General features: G+C 46.6%; 2 protein-coding genes and 1 long non-coding RNA gene across 6 annotated transcripts in view; 2 read left to right on the forward strand and 1 right to left on the reverse strand.

Moving 5' to 3' along the window:
- LOC110523590 (ras-related protein Rab-14) overlaps positions 1 to 3,160 on the forward strand; it is a 50,294-nt gene extending 47,134 nt beyond the window's left edge. The window contains exons 6-8 of the mRNA XM_036977244.2: positions 700 to 787; positions 1,309 to 1,339; positions 1,787 to 3,160. Of these exons, the coding sequence (XP_036833139.1) occupies positions 700 to 787; positions 1,309 to 1,339; positions 1,787 to 1,964 (297 nt within the window). The 3' untranslated portion in view covers positions 1,965 to 3,160. The remainder of the gene's footprint in view (positions 1 to 699; positions 788 to 1,308; positions 1,340 to 1,786) is intronic.
- The window catches only part of LOC149983240 (uncharacterized), a 392,257-nt gene that overhangs the window by 40,624 nt on the left and 331,181 nt on the right, over positions 1 to 20,452 (forward strand). The window lies entirely within an intron of this gene.
- LOC110523582 (tyrosine-protein kinase ABL1) overlaps positions 4,685 to 20,452 on the reverse strand; it is a 72,651-nt gene continuing 56,883 nt past the window's right edge. For all 3 annotated transcript variants that reach the window (XM_021602400.3, XM_021602401.3, XM_090234414.1), the window contains 8 exons: positions 19,142 to 19,414; positions 14,025 to 14,109; positions 13,681 to 13,858; positions 13,134 to 13,318; positions 12,836 to 12,988; positions 8,337 to 8,426; positions 7,902 to 8,027; positions 4,685 to 7,754 (listed from right to left, as the gene is read on the reverse strand). In XM_021602400.3, the coding sequence (XP_021458075.3) occupies positions 6,130 to 7,754; positions 7,902 to 8,027; positions 8,337 to 8,426; positions 12,836 to 12,988; positions 13,134 to 13,318; positions 13,681 to 13,858; positions 14,025 to 14,109; positions 19,142 to 19,414 (2,715 nt within the window). In that variant the 3' untranslated portion in view covers positions 4,685 to 6,129. The remainder of the gene's footprint in view (positions 7,755 to 7,901; positions 8,028 to 8,336; positions 8,427 to 12,835; positions 12,989 to 13,133; positions 13,319 to 13,680; positions 13,859 to 14,024; positions 14,110 to 19,141; positions 19,415 to 20,452) is intronic.

The following is a 20,452-nucleotide window of genomic DNA, read 5'->3' on the forward strand; positions in this document are numbered from 1 at the left end:
CTCTCATCTCGTGTGTCTCGCTCTCTCTCTCGCTCATCTCGTGTGTCTCGCTCTCTCTCTCGCTCATCTCGTGTGTCTCGCTCTCTCTCTCTCTCATCTCGTGTGTCTCGCTCTCTCTCTCTCTCTCATCTCGTGTGTCTCGCTCTCGCTCATCTCGTGTGTCTCGCTCTCTCTCATCTCGTGTGTCTCGCTCTCTCTCTCTCATCTCGTGTGTCTCGCTCTCTCTCTCTCATCTCGTGTGTCTCGCTCTCTCTCTCTCATCTCGTGTGTCTCGCTCTCTCTCTCTCATCTCGTGTGTCTCGCTCTCTCTCTCTCATCTCGTGTGTCTCTCGCTCTCGCTCATCTCACGTGTGTCTCGCTCTCATCTCTCGCGTCTCGCTCTCTCTCATCTTGTGCGTGTCGCTCTCTCATCCTGTGCGTGTCGCTCTCTCGACTACTGCAGCACGCCCAGTGACTAGTGCCCAGATGCATTGGAAATGGTATAGTAATACCTGGATCTTTCATGGTGTTTAGCCGATACAGTATATATTGCTAAATCCATTTTTCACACCAATAATAAGTTATAAGACCTCTCTTTTCTAAGACACTGGGTAAAGTGAGCGAGCTGAATCGTGTAGTTTTCTGCCTATAGGTGAGTAGTGAGGATGTTGATGTGTTTGGTACCTGGAAGACTGACTGAGTCGGTCTCTCCTCCCCCAGGTGATCATTCTTATAGGTAACAAAGCAGACCTGGAAGCCCAGAGGGACGTGACGTATGAGGAGGCCAAGCAGTTTGCTGAGGAGAACGGTGAGTCGGAAACACCCTCCGACTCCATGAGAAGGATTGAGAGAGATGGAAGATGAGTAAAACTCAATCTCTCTCTATCCCTCCCTATGGAATTGACTGTGCGATAATGCCCCCACACTCTCACTTGAGTTGCGATTCAACCTGATTGTGAATTTCGACAACGCAGCTTTTTTAGGCAATATTACAGCGTTCAAGGTAAACGCTGCAGATTCCGTCTCAATTAGAAAATACCTTTAAATGTAAATTGCGCTGTAATGCGGCCCTACCACGGCTCAAACAGAATGCTGATTGGTGATTGGAAGCAGAGCAAGAGGGGCGTGGGGAAGAACAGACTCCTCCAGATATGGAGGGATGAAAAATAGCAACTCGTCTCTGATAGAGGAAGAGACGTGAAAGAGGAGGAAATGGCACATGCATTCATGCACGGAGTGCAAAGACATGAGGACATTCATAGAAGGAGAGCGATGAGTGAGCAGGGTGGTTGGGGAACTGCAGTAGTCTGACTCCATTCCTTCTTACAGGTCTCTTATTCCTGGAAGCCAGCGCCAAAACGTAAGTTAACTGACCTCTGTACGTTCTGTCTGCTTTTACCTCCCATTTTCAATGTGCTGAAATGCCCCGCCATGTGACTGACTGTGTTCCTAACCGTGTGACTGACTGTGTTCCTAACCGTGGGACTGACTGTGTTCCTAACCGTGTGACTGACTGTGTTCCTAACCGTGTTCCTAACCGTGTGACTGACTGTGTTCCTAACCGTGTGACTGACTGTGTTCCTAACCGTGTGACTGACTGTGTTCCTAACCGTGTGACTGACTGACTGTGTTCCTAACCGTGTGACTGACTGACTGTGTTCCTAACCGGGTGACTGACTGACTGTGTTCCTAACCGGGTGACTGACTGACTGTGTTCCTAACCGGGTGACTGACTGACTGTGTTCCTAACCGGGTGACTGACTGTGTTCCTAACCTGGGTGACTGACTGTGGGTGTCCTCTCCCCAGGGGTGAGAACGTGGAGGATGCCTTCCTGGAGGCGGCTAAGAAGATCTACCAGAACATCCAGGACGGCAGTCTGGACCTGAACGCTGCAGAGTCTGGTGTCCAACACAAGCCCTCTGCCCCCCAGGGAGGCCCACTATCCAACGAACCACAGCCCCAGAGGGAAGGCTGCGGCTGCTAATGACCAACGCCTCTCTCTGTGTCCTTCTCCACCCCCCCCCTCTCTCTCTCCTCATCCTCCATCATCCCCTCCCCACTCCACTGGGACTGCATGAGGGTGGGGCACGGATGGAGGGAGGGAACAAGGGATGGGTTGGCTGGGTTGTGTAGTAGTGTACGTCCCTCTGCCTCCCTCGTTATTCCTCTTCTTTTCCTGTCTGTGCATCCTCCTCCACCTTTTCACATGGTCGTTGTCTTCACGTCTTCCTCCTCCTCTGCATCATTCAGTCCAGCTCATCTGCCATGGGATTCCAGTTCCATGTATAAAGACACATAGATGGGTAAACCTGAAGAAATACTTTTTTTAACGTTTCCTTTTATAGCTTCTACTATATTATCAATCAAGTCTCATCTAGCACATCTGAAACCAACCAAGCCTGTATAGTCTAACCTCCACTGACATTGAGTTATCTAGACACTCTCTCCGCATCTCTCCCCCTGCATCACTCCTGCATGGTTTAATGATCTAGGACTATTTTAATTGAACTGAAATGTGTATGAGTAAAACATTTCCCTCGATGGCTTGGTCTCTTCCGGGGGAGGAGATGGTTAGTGAAAGAAATTATGTAATGTATGACGCGGCCCGCTACTGATCACTATTAGCGGTGTGTGTTTGTGTGCGTGTGTGTTTGGTCCAGTTGTTGAACCTGGTCTAGAACAGGTATCCACTGTCTCTACCCAAAGCTTTGCCCCCTGGTCCTTATGGTAAAGCTCTGATACTAGGCAGAGATGGAATCCTTCTAATGGTGTTCTACAGTACACCTCAGAGTGGCAACACTAGTGTAGTAGAGAGACACTTTAAAGCCCAAGAGACCTGGAATTCCCCGACCTACTTGTCTTTCTCCCTATAGGACGTCACAGGAAAGGCTCTGGGTGTTTTCCTGCCACTACAGTGTGTCTGTGTGCAGGGATTTCTTTAACTAAGTTAATGACACTTAAGAAAACAAAACGTTTTCCTTTATGGGGAAGGATTCCTTCAGATCATCAGTTTCATTGCACCAACTTCCTCCTCTCCCCCCCCCCCAGACCATATCAATAGAATCTGTCTGTCCTTACCAGCATTTTCTTTGTTTGTTGCCTTATGGTTAATATTATTACTGTTTAATCTTTTCTTTGCTGCGCTACATACTGCTGTCAAATAAACAAACTGTTTTACAATATGGTGATATTTCTGTGTAAAACATGGTAACTGGTGTAACACAGGGGTGCTGGTGAAGAAAGGTAGATGTTGCCCCTTAAATCCAGAGCTAGGATTTAAAAACAAAAGTCAAATTGGGGCTGTTTTATATTTGTTCTGTTTCTTACATGTACAAGTATGAAATGGAAATGTTATTTTGTTGTATATCCCACTACCCCTGAGACACCCTCGGAGAGTGGTGTCACAGCCAGGGATCCTGGAGCAATTAGGGTTGAGTGCCTTGCTCAAAGACAGATTGATTTTCAACTAGTCGCTCAGGGATTTGAACTAGCAGCCTTTCGGTTACTGGCCCAACGCTCTAACCACTAGGCTACCTGCTGCGATCAGCTTACCCTATTCCATCTTAACCCTACACCTGTGGTCCCTCACCCCAGCCCACTCTCCTCACAGGCTTGTATAGTAACAACACCAAGCAACATGCCCCACCAGAACGGCCCCAAACGGAAATAGTTATACGGAATTTTTTCAAGCTCAATTTCTGTAGGTGACCATGCTATTTAGAGGATTGGTCAACCCAGAGATTGAAGATACACACATCTCGGCATGTTTATTTCATGCAACATTAGCCAGGGATGGCAGACTAAAAGCATAGCTGATGTTTTGGAGCTGTCAAATCAGTGAGGTGCTCTTGATCATTGTCATGACGCCACACCCATCCCATCGAAGTTCATAACGAGAAAGTGTTGGCTATAAATAATCACTCAAATCAAGGTGTAGATTACTTCTCACATTCCAATGTATGAACTTCTAAACAAGTTGCACCTTAATGCAGCTCTGTGTAGCCAATGGCAATGCACAATGCCCGGAGCCGCTTGTGGATTTGACAGCTCTAATGCAGTTAAACCTCCACACCGCCAAAACAACCGCTATGCGGATTAGATTGAATTGAGCCCATAGTTTCTATGAATAAATGTTTTGAGTAGAGGGAGTCTGTCCATAGTGCTACTTGGTGGTTCCATCGTTTTGTTTCTTCACTCTTCATCCTCAGTCTGAGTAGAAGGGGAGTGGAAGTGTTCAAACTAGTACTTTGTCGATTCCACTCAACTCTTGCTTGTAGGAGGTGGAGTGGAGAATGTCACTGTTTTTGAGTTAGGTTTTCTCTCCATGTAATGTTTAATGAAATTGGATAAAACTATGACCAAAGTATGGAAAAATTGCTTCTACGATGATAGTGGTCCCCTCCCCAATGTTGGCGGGATTATTAAGGGGATAGGGTGCCATCACCCTAACTCATTTTAATACACCAATGGTAACATGATGCATTGCTGTCTTAATTTTGGGGCGTGGGAATGTCTAGAGATGGGTCCTCCTACGTTCTAAAACGTACATGTATACATTTTGAAGGAGCTGTGTTAACATTTAAATGCTCTTGCGTGTATATGATTTCAATGACAAAATGCTTTAGACAGAAAATACATAACCTGTTTGTACTGCTTGTCATTCTTGTCACATTGTGTAAGTAGAGTAAGAACATATTCAATTGATGGGTTTCAAGTAGCAAAATTGCTTTGCATTTTAATGCAACAAATTGCACCAAGGTTACAGGGAGAAAATATGTATTTACAAAGGAAAGCAAAATAAGTCAAATTGTGAGGTGGCTCGGACACACAAAAAAAAAATCAAAGTAGTGGCATGATTTTTATGGAGAGGGGGAATAAAAAATACATGAACAGTACCATGAAGTAAAGGCAGCTTCAGGTTGATTTTGTCCTCAGGCATCGCAGTCAGTCAGGGCAAGGGTGTGGGGAACAGCACAAACTAATACTGAAAAGAAATGCATTATTTAAACGACAAGTAGAATATCTTAGTCACCCCCTGACTACACAGTGGCATTTCATTGGTTTGGTAAGAAATAACTGTCCTATAATCAACAATGGTCAGTTTCTCACTGTATATCTGGTTATGCATCCTCCATACATTAAAACATGATGTCCATCCAACTACAGAAGGCTTTTGTGAGGTTTGTAAGTGGTGTGTGTTGAATGTAATAAAATGGTCAGTCAAGAGGACAAGATGGAAACAACATTCAAATCCATCAGAGCTAAGTTGGAGTTCCCTGGTCCCTCTCCAGTAGTGTTCAGTATATGACAGTCATGTGCCTGCCTGAAGGAGAAACATTACAATTTTCCTCATCCACATGAGTATTTATAAGGCTATATTGCTCTGTTTTAGTTTATCAATGTAATTCCCAAAGCCAGTGTTTTTTAAGGCACTCTATTCAGATCTTGTGCACAGAAACAACATGTTCCCAGGTAGTCTTCCTGCTCACTTTGCTGCATTACTGCTACTAGCATCCATTCAAACTCAATACTGACAGTCACATCTTCACCATATCACACCACAGAGATCTGCCATGAAGGGTGATGTCGCAAGCTGAGGGGAAAACGGTAAATGAGGTGGAGAGACAATGTCCACTTCCAGACACTTCACTCAGACGCTTTGGCTGTTTGTCTCCACAGAGCTGAAAGGCTTTAAGTTTGTGGCACATTTGCAACTCTGCCAGTAAAGGAAAGAATGGGATATGCTTTTTGTCTATTGTGACATGATAGACATAGAAAATGATTGATGAAAAGGTGACGTGATGCAGAATTGGGCCCAGGCCTCTCTGGTTAAGGCTTTCAGACAAAACACATGAGGAAAAACTCAAACATCTGAATAAGGTTATTTTGATTCTGAGCATGGTAACCACAGTCTAGTGTTTGAAGTGTCCTCCGACATCCTGTAAGGCTGCATAACATCTATTTCTCCGAAGTGTGCATCATGCTCAAACTGTTCAGTGGCACTGCAGCATGCCCTGCGCTCCACCTCAACGTAAGTTCAGCATGACCACAGTGTAGGAGACACGACTATGGAACATTACATGCAGTGAGAGAGAAGGGGGAGGTTCATTAAAGTTCTGCTTTTTCTTTCAGTCAGTGTGGCCTCTCCGCTACCTCTGAACGATGTCACTGATCTCTTTGACAGACGAGAGCAGCTTGCTGAAGTCCTGCTGTGCTCCGCTGGTGCCCCCAGTGGCAGCAGGGCAGATCTGCAGCTCGCGCAGGCTACTCTCCAGTTTGTTGATGGCCTCGCGGAAGGCAAACTTGTTCCTCATCTGCTGGATGGACTCCACGTAGCTGACGCAGTACTTGGACAGGTTCTTGCCCGCCTCCAGCACGGCGCTGTGGCTGCCAGTCTGCTCAGAGTTGCGTCCGATGGCGGCACGCAGCAGCTCCGTGCCCTCCAGGACCATCTCTCTGGTGATGGCCGAGTTGGGCTGGCGCTCTGGGGGCGCACGCGTCTTCCTCAGGGAGCGGCGGGTGTTCATGAGGGGGATGAAGGCTGTGGGAGAGGTCTGGTCTCCTGGGGAGGTGAGGGAGGAGAAGCCCAGGGGGCTGGAGGTGGAGCCAGACACTGAGGAAGAGGAGGTCTTTGATGGCTGTGGTTTAGAGGAGGTGCTGAGGCTGAGTTTCTTGTGGCCCTCCAGGAGAGAGCGAGCTTGGTCACTGGGGCTGGATGGGTTGTGGGAGTCTGAGGCCTTGGCTTTGGTGTCTGTGGGAGAGGGGAGCTCCTGAGTGGGGCTGCGGGAGATCTTGCCTGATTTGGCACTGGAGGGCGGGGGTGGAGGGGGAGCAGGCTTGGGCTTCTGGAACTTGCCTCTCTCCCTGGGACCGGAGGAGTCCAGGTTGTGTTTGTGGCGGCGGGCCCTGCACTCGTCCCCAGCTGCCCCCAGAGTGGGAAACACGTTGGGCTTGAGCAGCTCGGCCTGCAGGGCGCTGGTCTTGGAGCTGTCTACCCCCTGCCCTGGAAGCCTCCTACTAAGCTTGGGCGTCAGGGGGCTGGACTCCGCGTCCTTAAACACCTCATCTGATGGATCCTCTGTCTTCTTGGGCAGGCGGGGTGGGGGGGTGAGGGTGCCCATGCGAGGGATGCTGATCTCTGGCTTCTCGTTGGCCCTCTTGCGGGGCAGGGCGGGCTTCCCCCCGAAGGTGCCCGAGTCAAAATGGCCTTTGTGCAGGTCGCGGGGCAGCGTGACTGACTTCCACTCAGAGCGATCCGAGCCTGGGGACATGCTGGAGGCCGAGGAGGAGCGCAGGAAACGTTTCGAGTTAGATACTATATCCTCCTCGCTGGGTGGAGTGGTGGCAGTCTTACCACTTACACTGGGCACCACCGGCGTACACTTCTTCCTGGCATGATGAGGGGGGAACAAGGGGCCCGGGTAGGTGGGCGCCCCATTGGTAATACCCCCTGCCCCGTTGTTGTTAGCACCCAGAACCTTGTTGGGATCGTTGGTATGTGTATCACTGAAGTTGCCGTTGTTAAAGTCGTCTCGGTGGTCAGGCGCCAGCCCCCGTCTCTCCGGGTGTCCGTCCATCTCCCTGAAAGAGCTGCTGCGTTTGGGCGGGGCAGGCGCCGTCTTCTTCTTCTTCTTGATGAGGTTGAAGAGGCTGTTACGGGACTTGTCCTTGTCTTTGGGCAGCAGGCGGTCGTCCTCGTTCAGGTTGCTGTCCAGGAACGGACGCTCTTTTCTGGGGAGCATGGGGGACACGGCCACCTCCGGCTCCAACGCGTCTGGGTGAACACACAGACATGCATATCATCAGTTGTTTGAACACTCAATAAATTGTCCCAAAACTCTTTTGACATCTGTTAAATATGGGTTAAAAACACTTAAGGGTGCAATGCATTGAGAAGAGGGGTATGTTAGGCGAATCTCACCAGGGCTGTCTCCATCTCGGTCCACGTTCCTACGGAGGGTCCTGGTCTTGGTGGGCAGTTGTGGAGCCTGCTGCATGGGGCCCAGCACCACCTTCTTCCCTTTCTTGCCCAACTCCTTCTCCACCTCTGTCACATGACACACACACACACACACACACACACACCAGCATCGGAGACTGTGTATTAACCTACTTCTTGCTCTTATAACCCTTAAACAGCTCTGGAGTACAGCACCTGGAAAACAGATGGCAAATTAACTCCTCTAAGCTGAAAGATTACTGACCCAAATATTGTCTGGAAGTGCTTAGACGCTATTCTCTCTCAATTTGGTTTGATCTAGCACACAACCTACAGATAATACCTCAAATTTAAGAGTTACAGTTGTCTTAAATTCAGCTATAACGTGAGTAATTGTGACAATATAAGGACACTCACCGTCAGAGATGCTGGACTCCTGAAACATGGTCTCAAAGGCCTGGTGGCTCTCAGCAAAGGAGGGCCGCTCGGTCGGGTTCCACTTCCAGCCTGGGAGATAGGGAGAGAACAGGAAATTAGGTTTGGTACCAATCACAAAACTGTCTGCATGATATGAATGTGTCTGGTTATTTCACATTCAGGGATTTTTCAATATTGGCAGACATGTTTCAACTATATTGAACAAAAAGAAACACAACATGCAACAATTTCAAAGATTTTACTGAGTTACAGGGATATAGAAGGAAATAAGTACATTTAAATAAATAAATTAGGCCGTAATCTATGCATTTCACATGACTGGGGATACAGATACCTTAAAAAAAAGGTAGGGGCGTGGATCAGAAAACCAGCCAGTATCTGGTGTGTGTCAGTACCATTTGCATCATGCAGCGCGACACATCTTCTTTGCATAGAGTTGATCAGGCTGTGCATTTGGGCCTGTGGAATGTTGTCCCACTCATCTTCAATGGCTGTGCGAAGTTGCTGGATATTGGTGGGAACTGGAACTTTGTCGTACACATCGATCCAGAGCATCCCACACATGCTCAATTGGTGACATGTCTGGTGAGTATGGCCATGGAAGAACTGGGACAATTACAGCCTCCAGGAATTATGTACAGATCCTTGCGACATGGGGCTGTGCATTATCATGCTAAAACATGGTGATGGCAGCGGATGAATGGCACGACAATGGGCATCAGGATCTCATCACAGTATCTCTGTGCACTCAAATTGCTATTGATAAAATGCAATTGTGTTCGTTGTCTGTAGCTTATGCCTGCCCAAACCATAACTGCACTGTCACAACGTTGACATCAGCAAACCGCTCCCCCACACGACGCCATACACAAGGTCTGTGGATAGTGAGGCCGGTTGGACGTACTGACAAATTCTCTAAACTGACGTTGGAGGCGGCTTATGGTAGAGAAATTAACATTCTCTGGCAACAGCTCTGGTAGACATTTCTGCAGTCAGCATGCCAATTGCACGCACCCTCAAAACTTGAGACATCGGTGGAAAACGGCACATTTTAGAGTGGCCTTTTATTGTCCCCAGCACAAGGGGCTCCTGTGTAATGATCATGCTGTTTAATCAGCTTCTTGATATGCCACAGCTGTCAGGTGGATGGATTATATATAGTACTTCCGGTGCCGACAGATGGCTGCCTCGCTTCGCGTTCCTAGGAAACTATGCAGTATTTAGTTTTTTTTAACGTGTTATTTCTTACATTGGTACCCCAGGTAATCTTAGGTTTCATTACATACAGTCGGGAAGAACTACTGAATATAAGAGCAACGTCAACTCACCATCAGTACGACCAGGAATATGACTTTCGCGAAGCGGATCCTGTGTTCTGCCTTCCACCCAGGACAACGGAATGGATCCCAGCCAGCGACCCAAAACAACGGCGTCGTAAAAGAGGCAAACGAAGCTGTCTTCTGGTCAGGCTCCAGAGACGGGCACATCGCGCAGCACTCCCTAGCATACTACTCGCCAATGTCCAGTCTCTTGACAACAAGGTTGATGAAATCCGAGCAAGGGTAGCATTCCAGAGAGGCATCAGAGACTGTAACGTTCTTTGCTTCACGGAAACATGGCTCACTCGAGAGACGCTAATGGAGTCGTGCAGCCAGCTGGTTTCTTCACGCATCGCGCCGACAGAAACAAACATCTTTCTGGTAAGAAGAGGGGCGGGGGCGTATGCCTTATGATTAACGAGACGTGGTGTGATCACAACAACATACAGGAACTCAAGTCCTTCTGTTCACCTGATTTAGAATTCCTCACGATCAAATGTCGACTGCATTATCCACCAAGGGAATTATCTTCGATTATAATCACAGCCGTATATATTCCCCAAGCAGACACATCGATGGCCTTGAACAAACTTTATTGGACTCTTTGCAAACTGGAAACCACATATCCCGATGCTGCATTCATTGTAGCTGGGGATTTTAACAAGGCTAATCTGAAAACAAGACTCCCTAAAATGTATCAGCATATTGATTGCGCAACCAGGGCTGGTAAAACCTTGGATCATTGCTATTCTAACTTCCGCGACGCATATAAGGCCCTCCCCCGCCCTCCTTTCGGAAAAGCTGACCACGACTCCATTTTGTTGCTCCCTGCCAACAGACAGAAACTAAAACAAGAAGCTCCCGCGCTCAGGTTTGTTCAACGGTGGTCCGACCAATCTGATTCCACGCTTCAAGACTGCTTCGATCACGTGGACTGGGATATGTTCCGCATTGCTTCCAACAACAACATTGACGAATAGGCTGATTCGGTGAGTGAGTTCATTAGAAAGTGCATTGACGATGTCGTTCCCATAGCAATGATTAAAACATTCCCAAACCAGAAACCGTGGATTGATGGCAGCATACGCGTGAAACTGAAAGCGCGAACCACTGCTTTTAACCAGGGCAAAGTGACCGGAAACATGACCGAATACAAACAGTGTAGCTATTCCCTCCGCAAGGCAATCAAACAAGCTAAGCGTCAGTTTAGAGACAAAGTAGAGTCACAATTCAACGGCTCAGACACAAGAGGTATGTAGCAGGGTCTACAGTCAATCACGGATTACAAAGAGAAAACCAGCCCCGTCACGGACCAGGATGTCTTGCTCCCAGGCAGACTAAATACCTTTTTTGCCTGCTTTGAGGACAATACAGTGCCACTGACACGGCCCGCAACCAAAACCTGCAGGCTCTCCTTCACTGCAGACGACGTGAGTAAAACATTTAAACTTGTTAACCCTCGCAGGGCTGCAGGCCCAGACGGCATCCCCAGCCGCGCCCTCAGAGCATGCGCAGATCAGCTGGCTGGTGTATTTACGGACATATTCAATCAATCCTTATCCCAGTCTGCTGTTCCCACATGCTTCAAGAGCATTGTCCCTGTTCCCAAGAAAGCTAAGGTAACTGAGCTAAACGACTACCACTCACTTCCGTCATAGTGCTTTGAGAGACTAGTCAAGGACCATATCACTCCACCCTACCTGAAACCCTAGACCCACTCCAATTTGCTTACCACCCAAATAGGTCCACAGACGACGCAATCTCAACCACACTGCACACTGCCCTAACCCATCTGGACAAGAGGAATACCTATGTGAGAATGCTGTTAATCGACTACAGCTCAGCATTTAACACCATAGTACCCTCCAAACTCATCATCAAGCTCGAGACCCTGGGTCTCGACCCCGCCCTGTGCAACTGGGTACTGGACTTCCTGACAGGCCGCCCCCAGGTGGTGAGGGTAGGTAACAACATCTCCACCCCACTGATCCTCAACACTGGGGCCCCACAAGGGTGAGTTCTGAGCCCCCTCCTGTTCCCTCCTCCCGATGGGACAGTAGTGGAGAGGGTAGTAAGTTTTAAGTTCCTCTGCGTACACATCACGGACACACACAGATAGCGTCGTGAAGAAGGCGCCTCTTCAACCTCAGGAGGCTATAGAAATTCGGGCTGTATCACCGCCTGGTACGGCAACTGCTCTGCCCACAACCGTAAGTCTCTCCCGAGGGTAGTGAGGTCTGCACAACGCATCACCGGAGGCAAACTACCTGCCCTCCAGGACACCTACACCACCCGATGTCACAGGAAGGCCATAAAGATCATCAAGGACAACAACCACCCGAGCCACTGCCTGTTCACCCCGCTATCATCCAGAAGGCGAGGTCAGTACAGGTGCATCTAAGCAGGGACCGAGAGACTGAAAAACAGCTTCTATCTCAAGGCCATCAGACTGTTAAACAGCCACCACTAACATTGAGTGGCTGCTGCCAACACACTGACTCAACTCCAGCCACTTTAATAATGGGAATTGATGGAAATTGATGTAAAATATATCACTAGCCACTTTAAACAATGCTACTTAATATAATGTTTACATACCCTACATTACTCATCTCATATGTATATACTGTAATTGATACCATCTACTGCATCTTGCCTATGCCGTTCTGTACCATCACTCATTCATATATCTTTATGTACATATTCTTTATCCCTTTACACTTGTGTGTATAAGGTAGTAGTTTTGGAATTGTTAGGGTAGATTACTCGTTGGTTATTACTGCATTGTCGGAACTAGAAGCACAAGCATTTCGCTACACTCGCATTAACATCTGCTAACCATGTGTATGTGACAAATACATTAGATTTGATTTATATATTATATTGACAGGGATGTCAACAAATTTGTGAAAAAATTTGATAGAAATAAGATTTTTGGCGTATGGAACATTTCTGGGATCTTTTATTTCAGCTCATGAAACATGGGACCAACACTTTAAATGTTGCGTTTATATTTTTGTTCAGTATAGTTAGTCATTAAGCACTCAATTACTTCATTCCAGTAGACATTAAACAAACAAAACATGATGAAGATAGTTAGAGAACTATTCTGAGAAGCCAGGCTGTGTCATTTAGACAGACAGATGTATGTGTACTCACAGGCCCTCATGAGCTGGTAGACCTTCTCTGGGCAGCCCTCCGGACGGTCCATGCGGTAGTCCTTCTCTAGGAGCTCATACACCTGGGAGAGGTCTATGCCAGGGTACGGAGACATCCCATAGGTGGCGATCTCCCACAGCAACACTCCGAACGCTGGGAGTTTGGGATAACAAAGTAGAGAGATTAGTCTATTTGCATGCCAAAACAAGACTATGACATTGTAATCACAATGACATAAATAATTCTAAATATCAGAAATACATTTGTCATTGAGTTACTGTGTCATCTTCAAACTCACCCCAGACGTCAGATTTGATGGAGAACTTGTTGTAGGCCAGGCTCTCCGGGGCGGTCCACTTGATGGGGAACTTGGCCCCAGCGTGGGCCGTGTACGTGTCCCCCGTCATCAGCCTGCTCAGCCCGAAGTCTGCCACCTTCACCAGGTGGTTCTCCCCCACCAGACAGTTACGGGCTGCCAGGTCCCTGGAGCACAGAGCGAAAACAGAGGAGCATTATGTATTTTTTTAGGATAGCAATTCTCTTCTAATATCTATGTCTTTAGGTGTTGTCTGTTACGTGGGCACTTGAGTATGAAGCTGAGTCTCAGCAAGCTTGACAATTAAAAGCAAATTGGGGAATCGACAAGAGGACATAAATCACATCTTCTAGGCCATAATAAAACATGCTGGGGCAAAGTCAATCTCACAGCAACAGCGCACATATGATATTTCTGTCTGGGGGAGGGGAGGGGAAATGATAGGCAAGAGTGAGGGGCAGGGGAGGTTAGTGAAAGGTAAGAAATGCAAAGAGAGAGAAACTGAGGTTAAGCTAGTGTCATGTCTCACCTGTGGATGAAGTTCTTCCTCTCTAGGTACTCCATGGCGGAGGAGATCTGCGTGGCCATGTAGAGCAGCACCACAGCGTTCACCTCCTCCCTGTTACACTCCCTCAGGTAGTCCAGCAGGTTGCCATGGGTCATGAACTCTGTGATGATGTAGAATGGGGGCTCCCGCGTGCACACGCCTGGCAGAGAGAGAGAGGCAGACAATGGCAGCACTGACAATGGCAGTACAGTGTGGCATTTCACAAAGAGACAATTAAGACTGAGGGCTCTAGTTAAAAGCAGTGCAATATAAAGGGAATAGGGTGCTGTTTGAGACGCAGCCTGAGACATAACCCAGTAACTCACCCAGTAGCTGTACCAGGTTGGGGTGTTTGATCTCCTTCATGACAGCAGCCTCCTTTAGGAACTCCTCCACCTCCATGGTGTCCTCCTGAGTGGGTGAGAACAGGGTCAGAGGGTCAACCACACACAGGTGAAAATATATTCAAAGAGTTAGCTACATCTACACTGCCTTCAGAAAGCATTCATACCCCTTGACATATTCCACATTTTGTTGTGTTACAGCCTGATTTCAAAATGGATTGTACAATATTTGCACATTATTCTTAAAACAGTTATTCAAGCTCTGTCAAATTGGTTGTTGATCATTGCTAGACAACCCTTTTCAGATCTTGCCATAGATTTTCAAGTAGATTTAATTCAAAACTGTAACTCGGCCACTCAGGAACATTCACTGTGTTCTTGGTAAGCAACTCCAGTGTAGATTGCCAGTGCAACCTTTTTATTCTGTAAAGGCTTCCTTTTCACTGTGTCATTTAGGTTAGTATTGTGGAGTAATGACAATATTGTTGATCCATCCTCAGTTTTCTCCTATCACAGCCATTAAACTCTTAACTGTTTTAAGCAAATTTCAATTTACAAAAAAACCCAGATGTTTTCGTCTATTGAGCTTCTAGTCATTTTATAGCTACTGTTTACAGGCCTCCTGGGCCATATACAGCGTTCCTCACTGAGTTCCCTGAATTCCTATCGGACCTTGTAGTCATAGCAGATAATATTCTAATTTTTGGTGACTTTAATATTCACATGGAAAAGTCCACAGACCCACTCCAAAAGGCTTTCGGAGCCATCATCGATTCAGTGGGTTTTGTCCAACATGTCTCTGGACCTACTCACTGTCACAGTCATACGCTGGACCTAGTTTTGTCCCATGGAATAAATGTTGTGGATCTTAATGTTTTTCCTCATAATCCTGGACTATCGGACCACCATTTTATTACGTTTGCAATCGCAACAAATAATCTGCTCAGACCCCAACCAAGGAGCATCAAAAGTCGTGCTATAAATTCTCAGACAACCCAAAGACCCTTGATGCCCTTCCAGACTCCCTCTGCCTACCCAAGGACGTCAGAGGACAAAAATCAGTTAACCACCTAACTGAGGAACTCAATTTAACCTTGCGTAATAGCCTAGATGCAGATGCACCCCTAAAAACTAAAAACATTTGTCATAAGAAACTCGCTCCCTGGTATACAGAAAATACCCGAGCTCTGAAGCAAGCTTCCAGAAAATTGGAACGGAAATGGCGCCACACCAAACTGGAAGTCTTCCGACGAGCTTGGAAAGACAGTACCGTGCAGTATCGAAGAGCCCTCACTGCTGCTCGATCATCCTATTTCTCCAACCTAATTGAGGAAAATAAGAACATTCCGAAATGTATTTTTGATACTGTCGCAAAGCTAACTAAAAAGCAGCATTCCCCAAGAGAGGATGATTTTCACTTCAGCAGTAATAAATTCATGAACTTCTTTGAGGAAAAGATCATGATCATTAGAAAGCAAATTATGGACTCCTCTTTAAATCTGTGTATTCCTCCAAATCTCAGTTGTCCTGAGTCTGCACAACTCTGCCAGGACCTAGGATCAAGGGAGACACTCAAGTGTGTTAGTACTATATCTCTTGACACAATGATGAAAATAATCATGGCCTCTAAACCTTCAAGCTGCATACTGGACCCTATTCCAACTAAACTACTGAAATAGCTGCTTCCTGTGCTTGGCCCTCCTATGTTGAACATAATAAATGGCTCCCTATCCACCGGATGTGTACCAAACTCACTAAAAGTGGTAGTAATAAAGCCTCACTTGAAAATGCCAAATCTTGACCCAGAAAATATTAAAAACTATCGGCCTATATCGAATCTCCCATTCCTCTCAATTGATTTTGAAAAAGCTGTTGCGCAGCAACTCACTACCTTCTTGAAGACAAACACTGTATACGAAATGCTTCAGTCTGGTTTTAGACCTCATCATAGCACTGAGACACTTGTGAAGGTGGTAAATTACATTTTAATGGCGTCAGACCGAGGCTCTGCATCTGTCCTCGTGCTCCTAGACCTTAGTGCTGCTTTTGATACCATCGATTTGAAACCCAAATTGGTCTACACGGACAAGTTCTGGCCTGGTTTAGATCTTATCTGTCGGAAAGATATCAGTTTCTCTGTGAATGGTTTGTCCTTGACAAATCAACTGTACATTTATGTGTTCCTCAAGGTTCCGTTTTAGGACCACTATTGTTTTCACTATATATTTTACCTCTTGGGGATGTCATTCAGAAAAACTTAATGTTAACTTTCACTGCTATGCGGATGACACACAGCTGTACATTTTAATGAAACACGGTGAAGCCCCAAATTTGCCTTCGCTAGAAGCCTGTGTTTCAGACATAAGGAAGTGGATGGCTGCAAACTTTCTACATTTAAACTCGGACAAAACAGAGATGCTTGTTCTAGGTCCCAAGAAACAAAGAGATCTTCTGTTGAATCTGACAATTAATCTTGATGGTTGTACAGCTGATTTCAAGGTTTTACTGTTAACCTACAAAGCATTACATGGGTTTGCTCCTGCCTATCTTTCCGATTTGGCCCTGCCGTACATACCTACAAGTACGCTACGGTCACAAGACGCAGGCCTCCTAATTGTCATCCCTATAATTTCTAAGCAAACAGCTGGAGGCAGGGCTTTCTCCTATAGAGCTCCATTTTTATGGAATGGTCTGCCTACCCATGTGAGAGAAGCAGACTCGGTCTCAACCTTTAAGTCTTTATTGAAAACTCATCTCTTCAGTAGGTCCTGTGATTGAGTGTAGTCTGGCCCAGGAGTGTGAAGGTGAACGGAAAGGCTCTGGAGCAACGAACCACCCTTGCTGTCTCTGCCTGGCCAGTTCCCCTCTCTCCACTGGGATTCTCTGCATCTAACCCTATTACAGGGGCTGAGTCACTGGCTTACTGGTGCTCTTCCATGCCGTCCCTAGGAGGGGTGCGTCACTTGAGTGGGTTGAGTCACTGATGTGATCTTCCTGTCTGGGTTGGCGCCCCCCCCTTGGGTTGTGCCGTGGTGGAGGTCTTTGTGGGATATACTCGGCCTTGTCTCAGGATGGTAAGTTGGTGGTTGAAGATATTCCTCTAGTGGTGTGGGGGCTGTGCTTTGGCAAAGTGGGTGGGGTTATATCCTGCCTGTTTGGCCCTGTACAGGGGTATCATCGGATGGGGCCACAGTGTCTCCTGACCCCTCCTGTCTCAGCCTCCAGTATTTATGCTGCAGTAGTTTGTGTGTCGGGGGGCTAGGTTCAGTCTGTTATATCTGGAGTATTTCTCCTGTTTTATCCAGTGTCCTGTGTGAACTTAAGTACGCTCTCTCTAATTCTCTCTTTCTCTCTCTCTCGGAGGACCTGAGCCCTAGGACCATGTCTCAGGACTACCTGGCATGATGACTCCTTGCTGTCCCCAGTCCACCTGGCTGTGCTGCTGCTCCAGTTTCAACTGTTCTGCCTGCGGCTATGGAACCTTGACCTGTTCACCGGACGTGCTACCTGTCCCAGACCTGCTGTTTTCAGATACTCTCAATGATCGGCTATGAAAAGCCAACTGACATTTACTCCTGAGGTTGTGACCTAAATGACCTGTTGCACCCTCGACAACCACTGCGATTATTATTATTTGACCATGCTGGTCATTTATGAACATTTGAACATCTTGTCCTGTTATAATCTCCACCCGGCACAGCCAGAAGAAGACTGGCCACCCTCATAGCCTGGTTCCTCTCTAGGTTTCTTCCTAGGTTTTGGCCTTTCTAGGGAGTTTTTCCTAGCCACCGTGCTTCTACACCTGCATTGCTTGCTGTTTGGGGTTTTAGGCTGGGTTTCTGTACAGCACTTTAATATATCAGCTAATGTAAGATGGGCTATTTAAATACATTTGATTTGATTTTAAAATCACCATTGGCCTCATGGCGAAATCCCTGAACAGCTTCCTTCCTCTCCGGTAACTGAGTTAGGAAGGACGCCTGTATCTTTATAGTGACAGGGTGTATTGATACACCATCCAAAGTGTAATTAATAACTTCACCATGCTCAAAGGGATATTCAGTGTTTGCTTTTTAATTGTGTTATTTTTACTCATCTATCAATAGGTTCCCTTTTTGCGAGACATTGGAAAACCTCCCTGGTCTTTGTAGTTGAATCTGTGTTTGACATTCACTGCTTGACTGAGGGGCCTTACAGATAATTGTATGTGTGGGGTACAGCGATGAGGTAGTCATTAAAAAACTATGTAAAACACAATTATTGCACACAAGTCCATGCAACTTATTGTGTGACTTGTTCAGCAATCTTTTTACTCCTGAACTTATTTAGGTTTGCCATAAGAAAGGGTTTGAATATTTATTGACTCAAGCCATTTCAATTCATTTATAATTTCAAAAAACATAATTCCTCTTTGACATTATGTGGTATTGTGTGTAGGCCAGTGACCAAAAATCTAAATGTAATCCATTTTAAATCCAGGCTGGAACAAAATGTGGAAAAAGTCCAGGGGTGTGAATACTTAGATGGCACTGTAGACTATACGCATGGCTAGCTTCACATGTTTCTACCTATAGAAGCGTTACAATAAGTGTGTTTGCTCAGCAGATGTCTAAACTGGGTAACCTTCTTCTGTTCTACACCAGGTGGTGGTATACTCAGCACAGTTCCCAGTTCCCATCACACCATCCTGAATCTCCACTGTTATTTTACAACTGCCTAACTAAGACTACAAGCAGCTAAAAGACAATATTGACAACTGCACTATTAACTACTACAAAAAATAAATACAAAAACAAACTACTACAGACAATATTGACTACAGCACTACATTAGGGTGGCAGGTAGCCTAGCGGTTAGAGCGTTGGGCCAGTAACCGAAAGGTAGCTGGTTCGAATACCTGAGCCGACAAGGTGAAAAATCTGTTGATGTGCCCTTGAGCAAGGCACTTAACCCTAATTTGATCCATGAGCGCCATACTACTATTATGGCGGACCTTGTAAAACAACCAATTTCACTGCACCTATCCGGTGTGTGTGACAAATAAAATAAAACAAAAACACTGTCATCAACTCATTCTGATGGTTTAATCTCACGTGTACCTTGAGGGTCTTGACGGCCACGGTGAGGCTGTACTTCTTCCAGATCCCCTCGTAGACCTCTCCGTACTGGCCCCCGCCCAGCTTGTGCTTCATGGTGATGTCGGTGCGCTCCATCTCCCACTTGTCATAGTTGGGTGACACGCCATAGATGGTGGGCTTGTTGCGTTTGGGCGCTGGGTAGTGCAGTGTGGTGATGAGGCCATCGGCTACCGTGGAGTGGTGGTGAACCAGCTCTGCCAGTGTGTTGAATCGACTCTCAGACGACACATATAGCTGGGGAAAGGGAGAAGAGGGAAGAGACCATTTCCAGTTGAGACTATGACTGTTAAGCCCATAACAGAAAGGAGATTCAATGACCTTGGGAGTGAGAGGTTGGTTGGAGCAACACCGGAGATGTGGGTTTAAATCCAGCTCGAGTTACATAGACATTAAATAGGTAACATTACATTAAAGTGTCTAGTAGATGAACACCAAAGAGGATAGATAAATGATTCTGTAGTATGAATCACCTGAACTGGCTGGATATGATAATATGTGGAAAAGCAGCACACTCAGAAAGCACGTAGAGCAAGAAAAGCACTTTCCAGCAGCAGATGATCTCTGGCGAGAGATATTGGTCAAGGCTGACTGAACACAGTCTTTTCCATTGTCCATGTCTTATATAAGACCACAGTCCCAGATCCTGTGTTCCACTGTGGAAACATTCCGCACTCTTCATATCTTCATAAATGGATACATTTCCAGAGTTCATAACATAATGTCAATGGAGATAATGTAAGTAGGTACTAACTGAGTAGGTAGGTCGTGAAAGAACCTGAAAAGAGCCGCATCCGAAGGTCTGGAACAATAAAGAGGCCTGTTCCGTTGTTCAACTACCTCACATTCAGCTTAAAGCTCCAACTTGACCACTTATCAGGGCCTGTCTCAGTAAAAACCATCCAAGCAGGAGCTCAATTTCATTAACACAAGAATCTGGGCTGATCAGAATACTGTCAATCACTGTGTTGTGTGGGGGTGATATGAGGAGTGTTCCACAGACATGAGAGGTACACATATTGGGAAAGTCTGCATTCCAGCCGGCTGATTGTGAGCACAGTGGGAGATAGCGGAACTGCAGGGGATAGGGAGGGTAGGAGATTGATACTTTAACACACACACGCACGAGACCAGTGTGTGTGTGTCATTTTGTCTACGTGTGTGTGTTTGTGTGCGCGTGCTGGTCTGGTGTGGAACAGAGAGGTCGTTTGGAGCATTCCTCTCGTGCATGCCGTTCCACTCGCTCACCTCTGTGCAGTGAGGAATGCTGGGATC

This window comes from Oncorhynchus mykiss, chromosome 5 (genome assembly GCF_057628025.1).
Source record: "Oncorhynchus mykiss isolate SJ-2025 chromosome 5, ASM5762802v1, whole genome shotgun sequence".
NCBI lineage: Eukaryota > Metazoa > Chordata > Actinopteri > Salmoniformes > Salmonidae > Oncorhynchus > Oncorhynchus mykiss.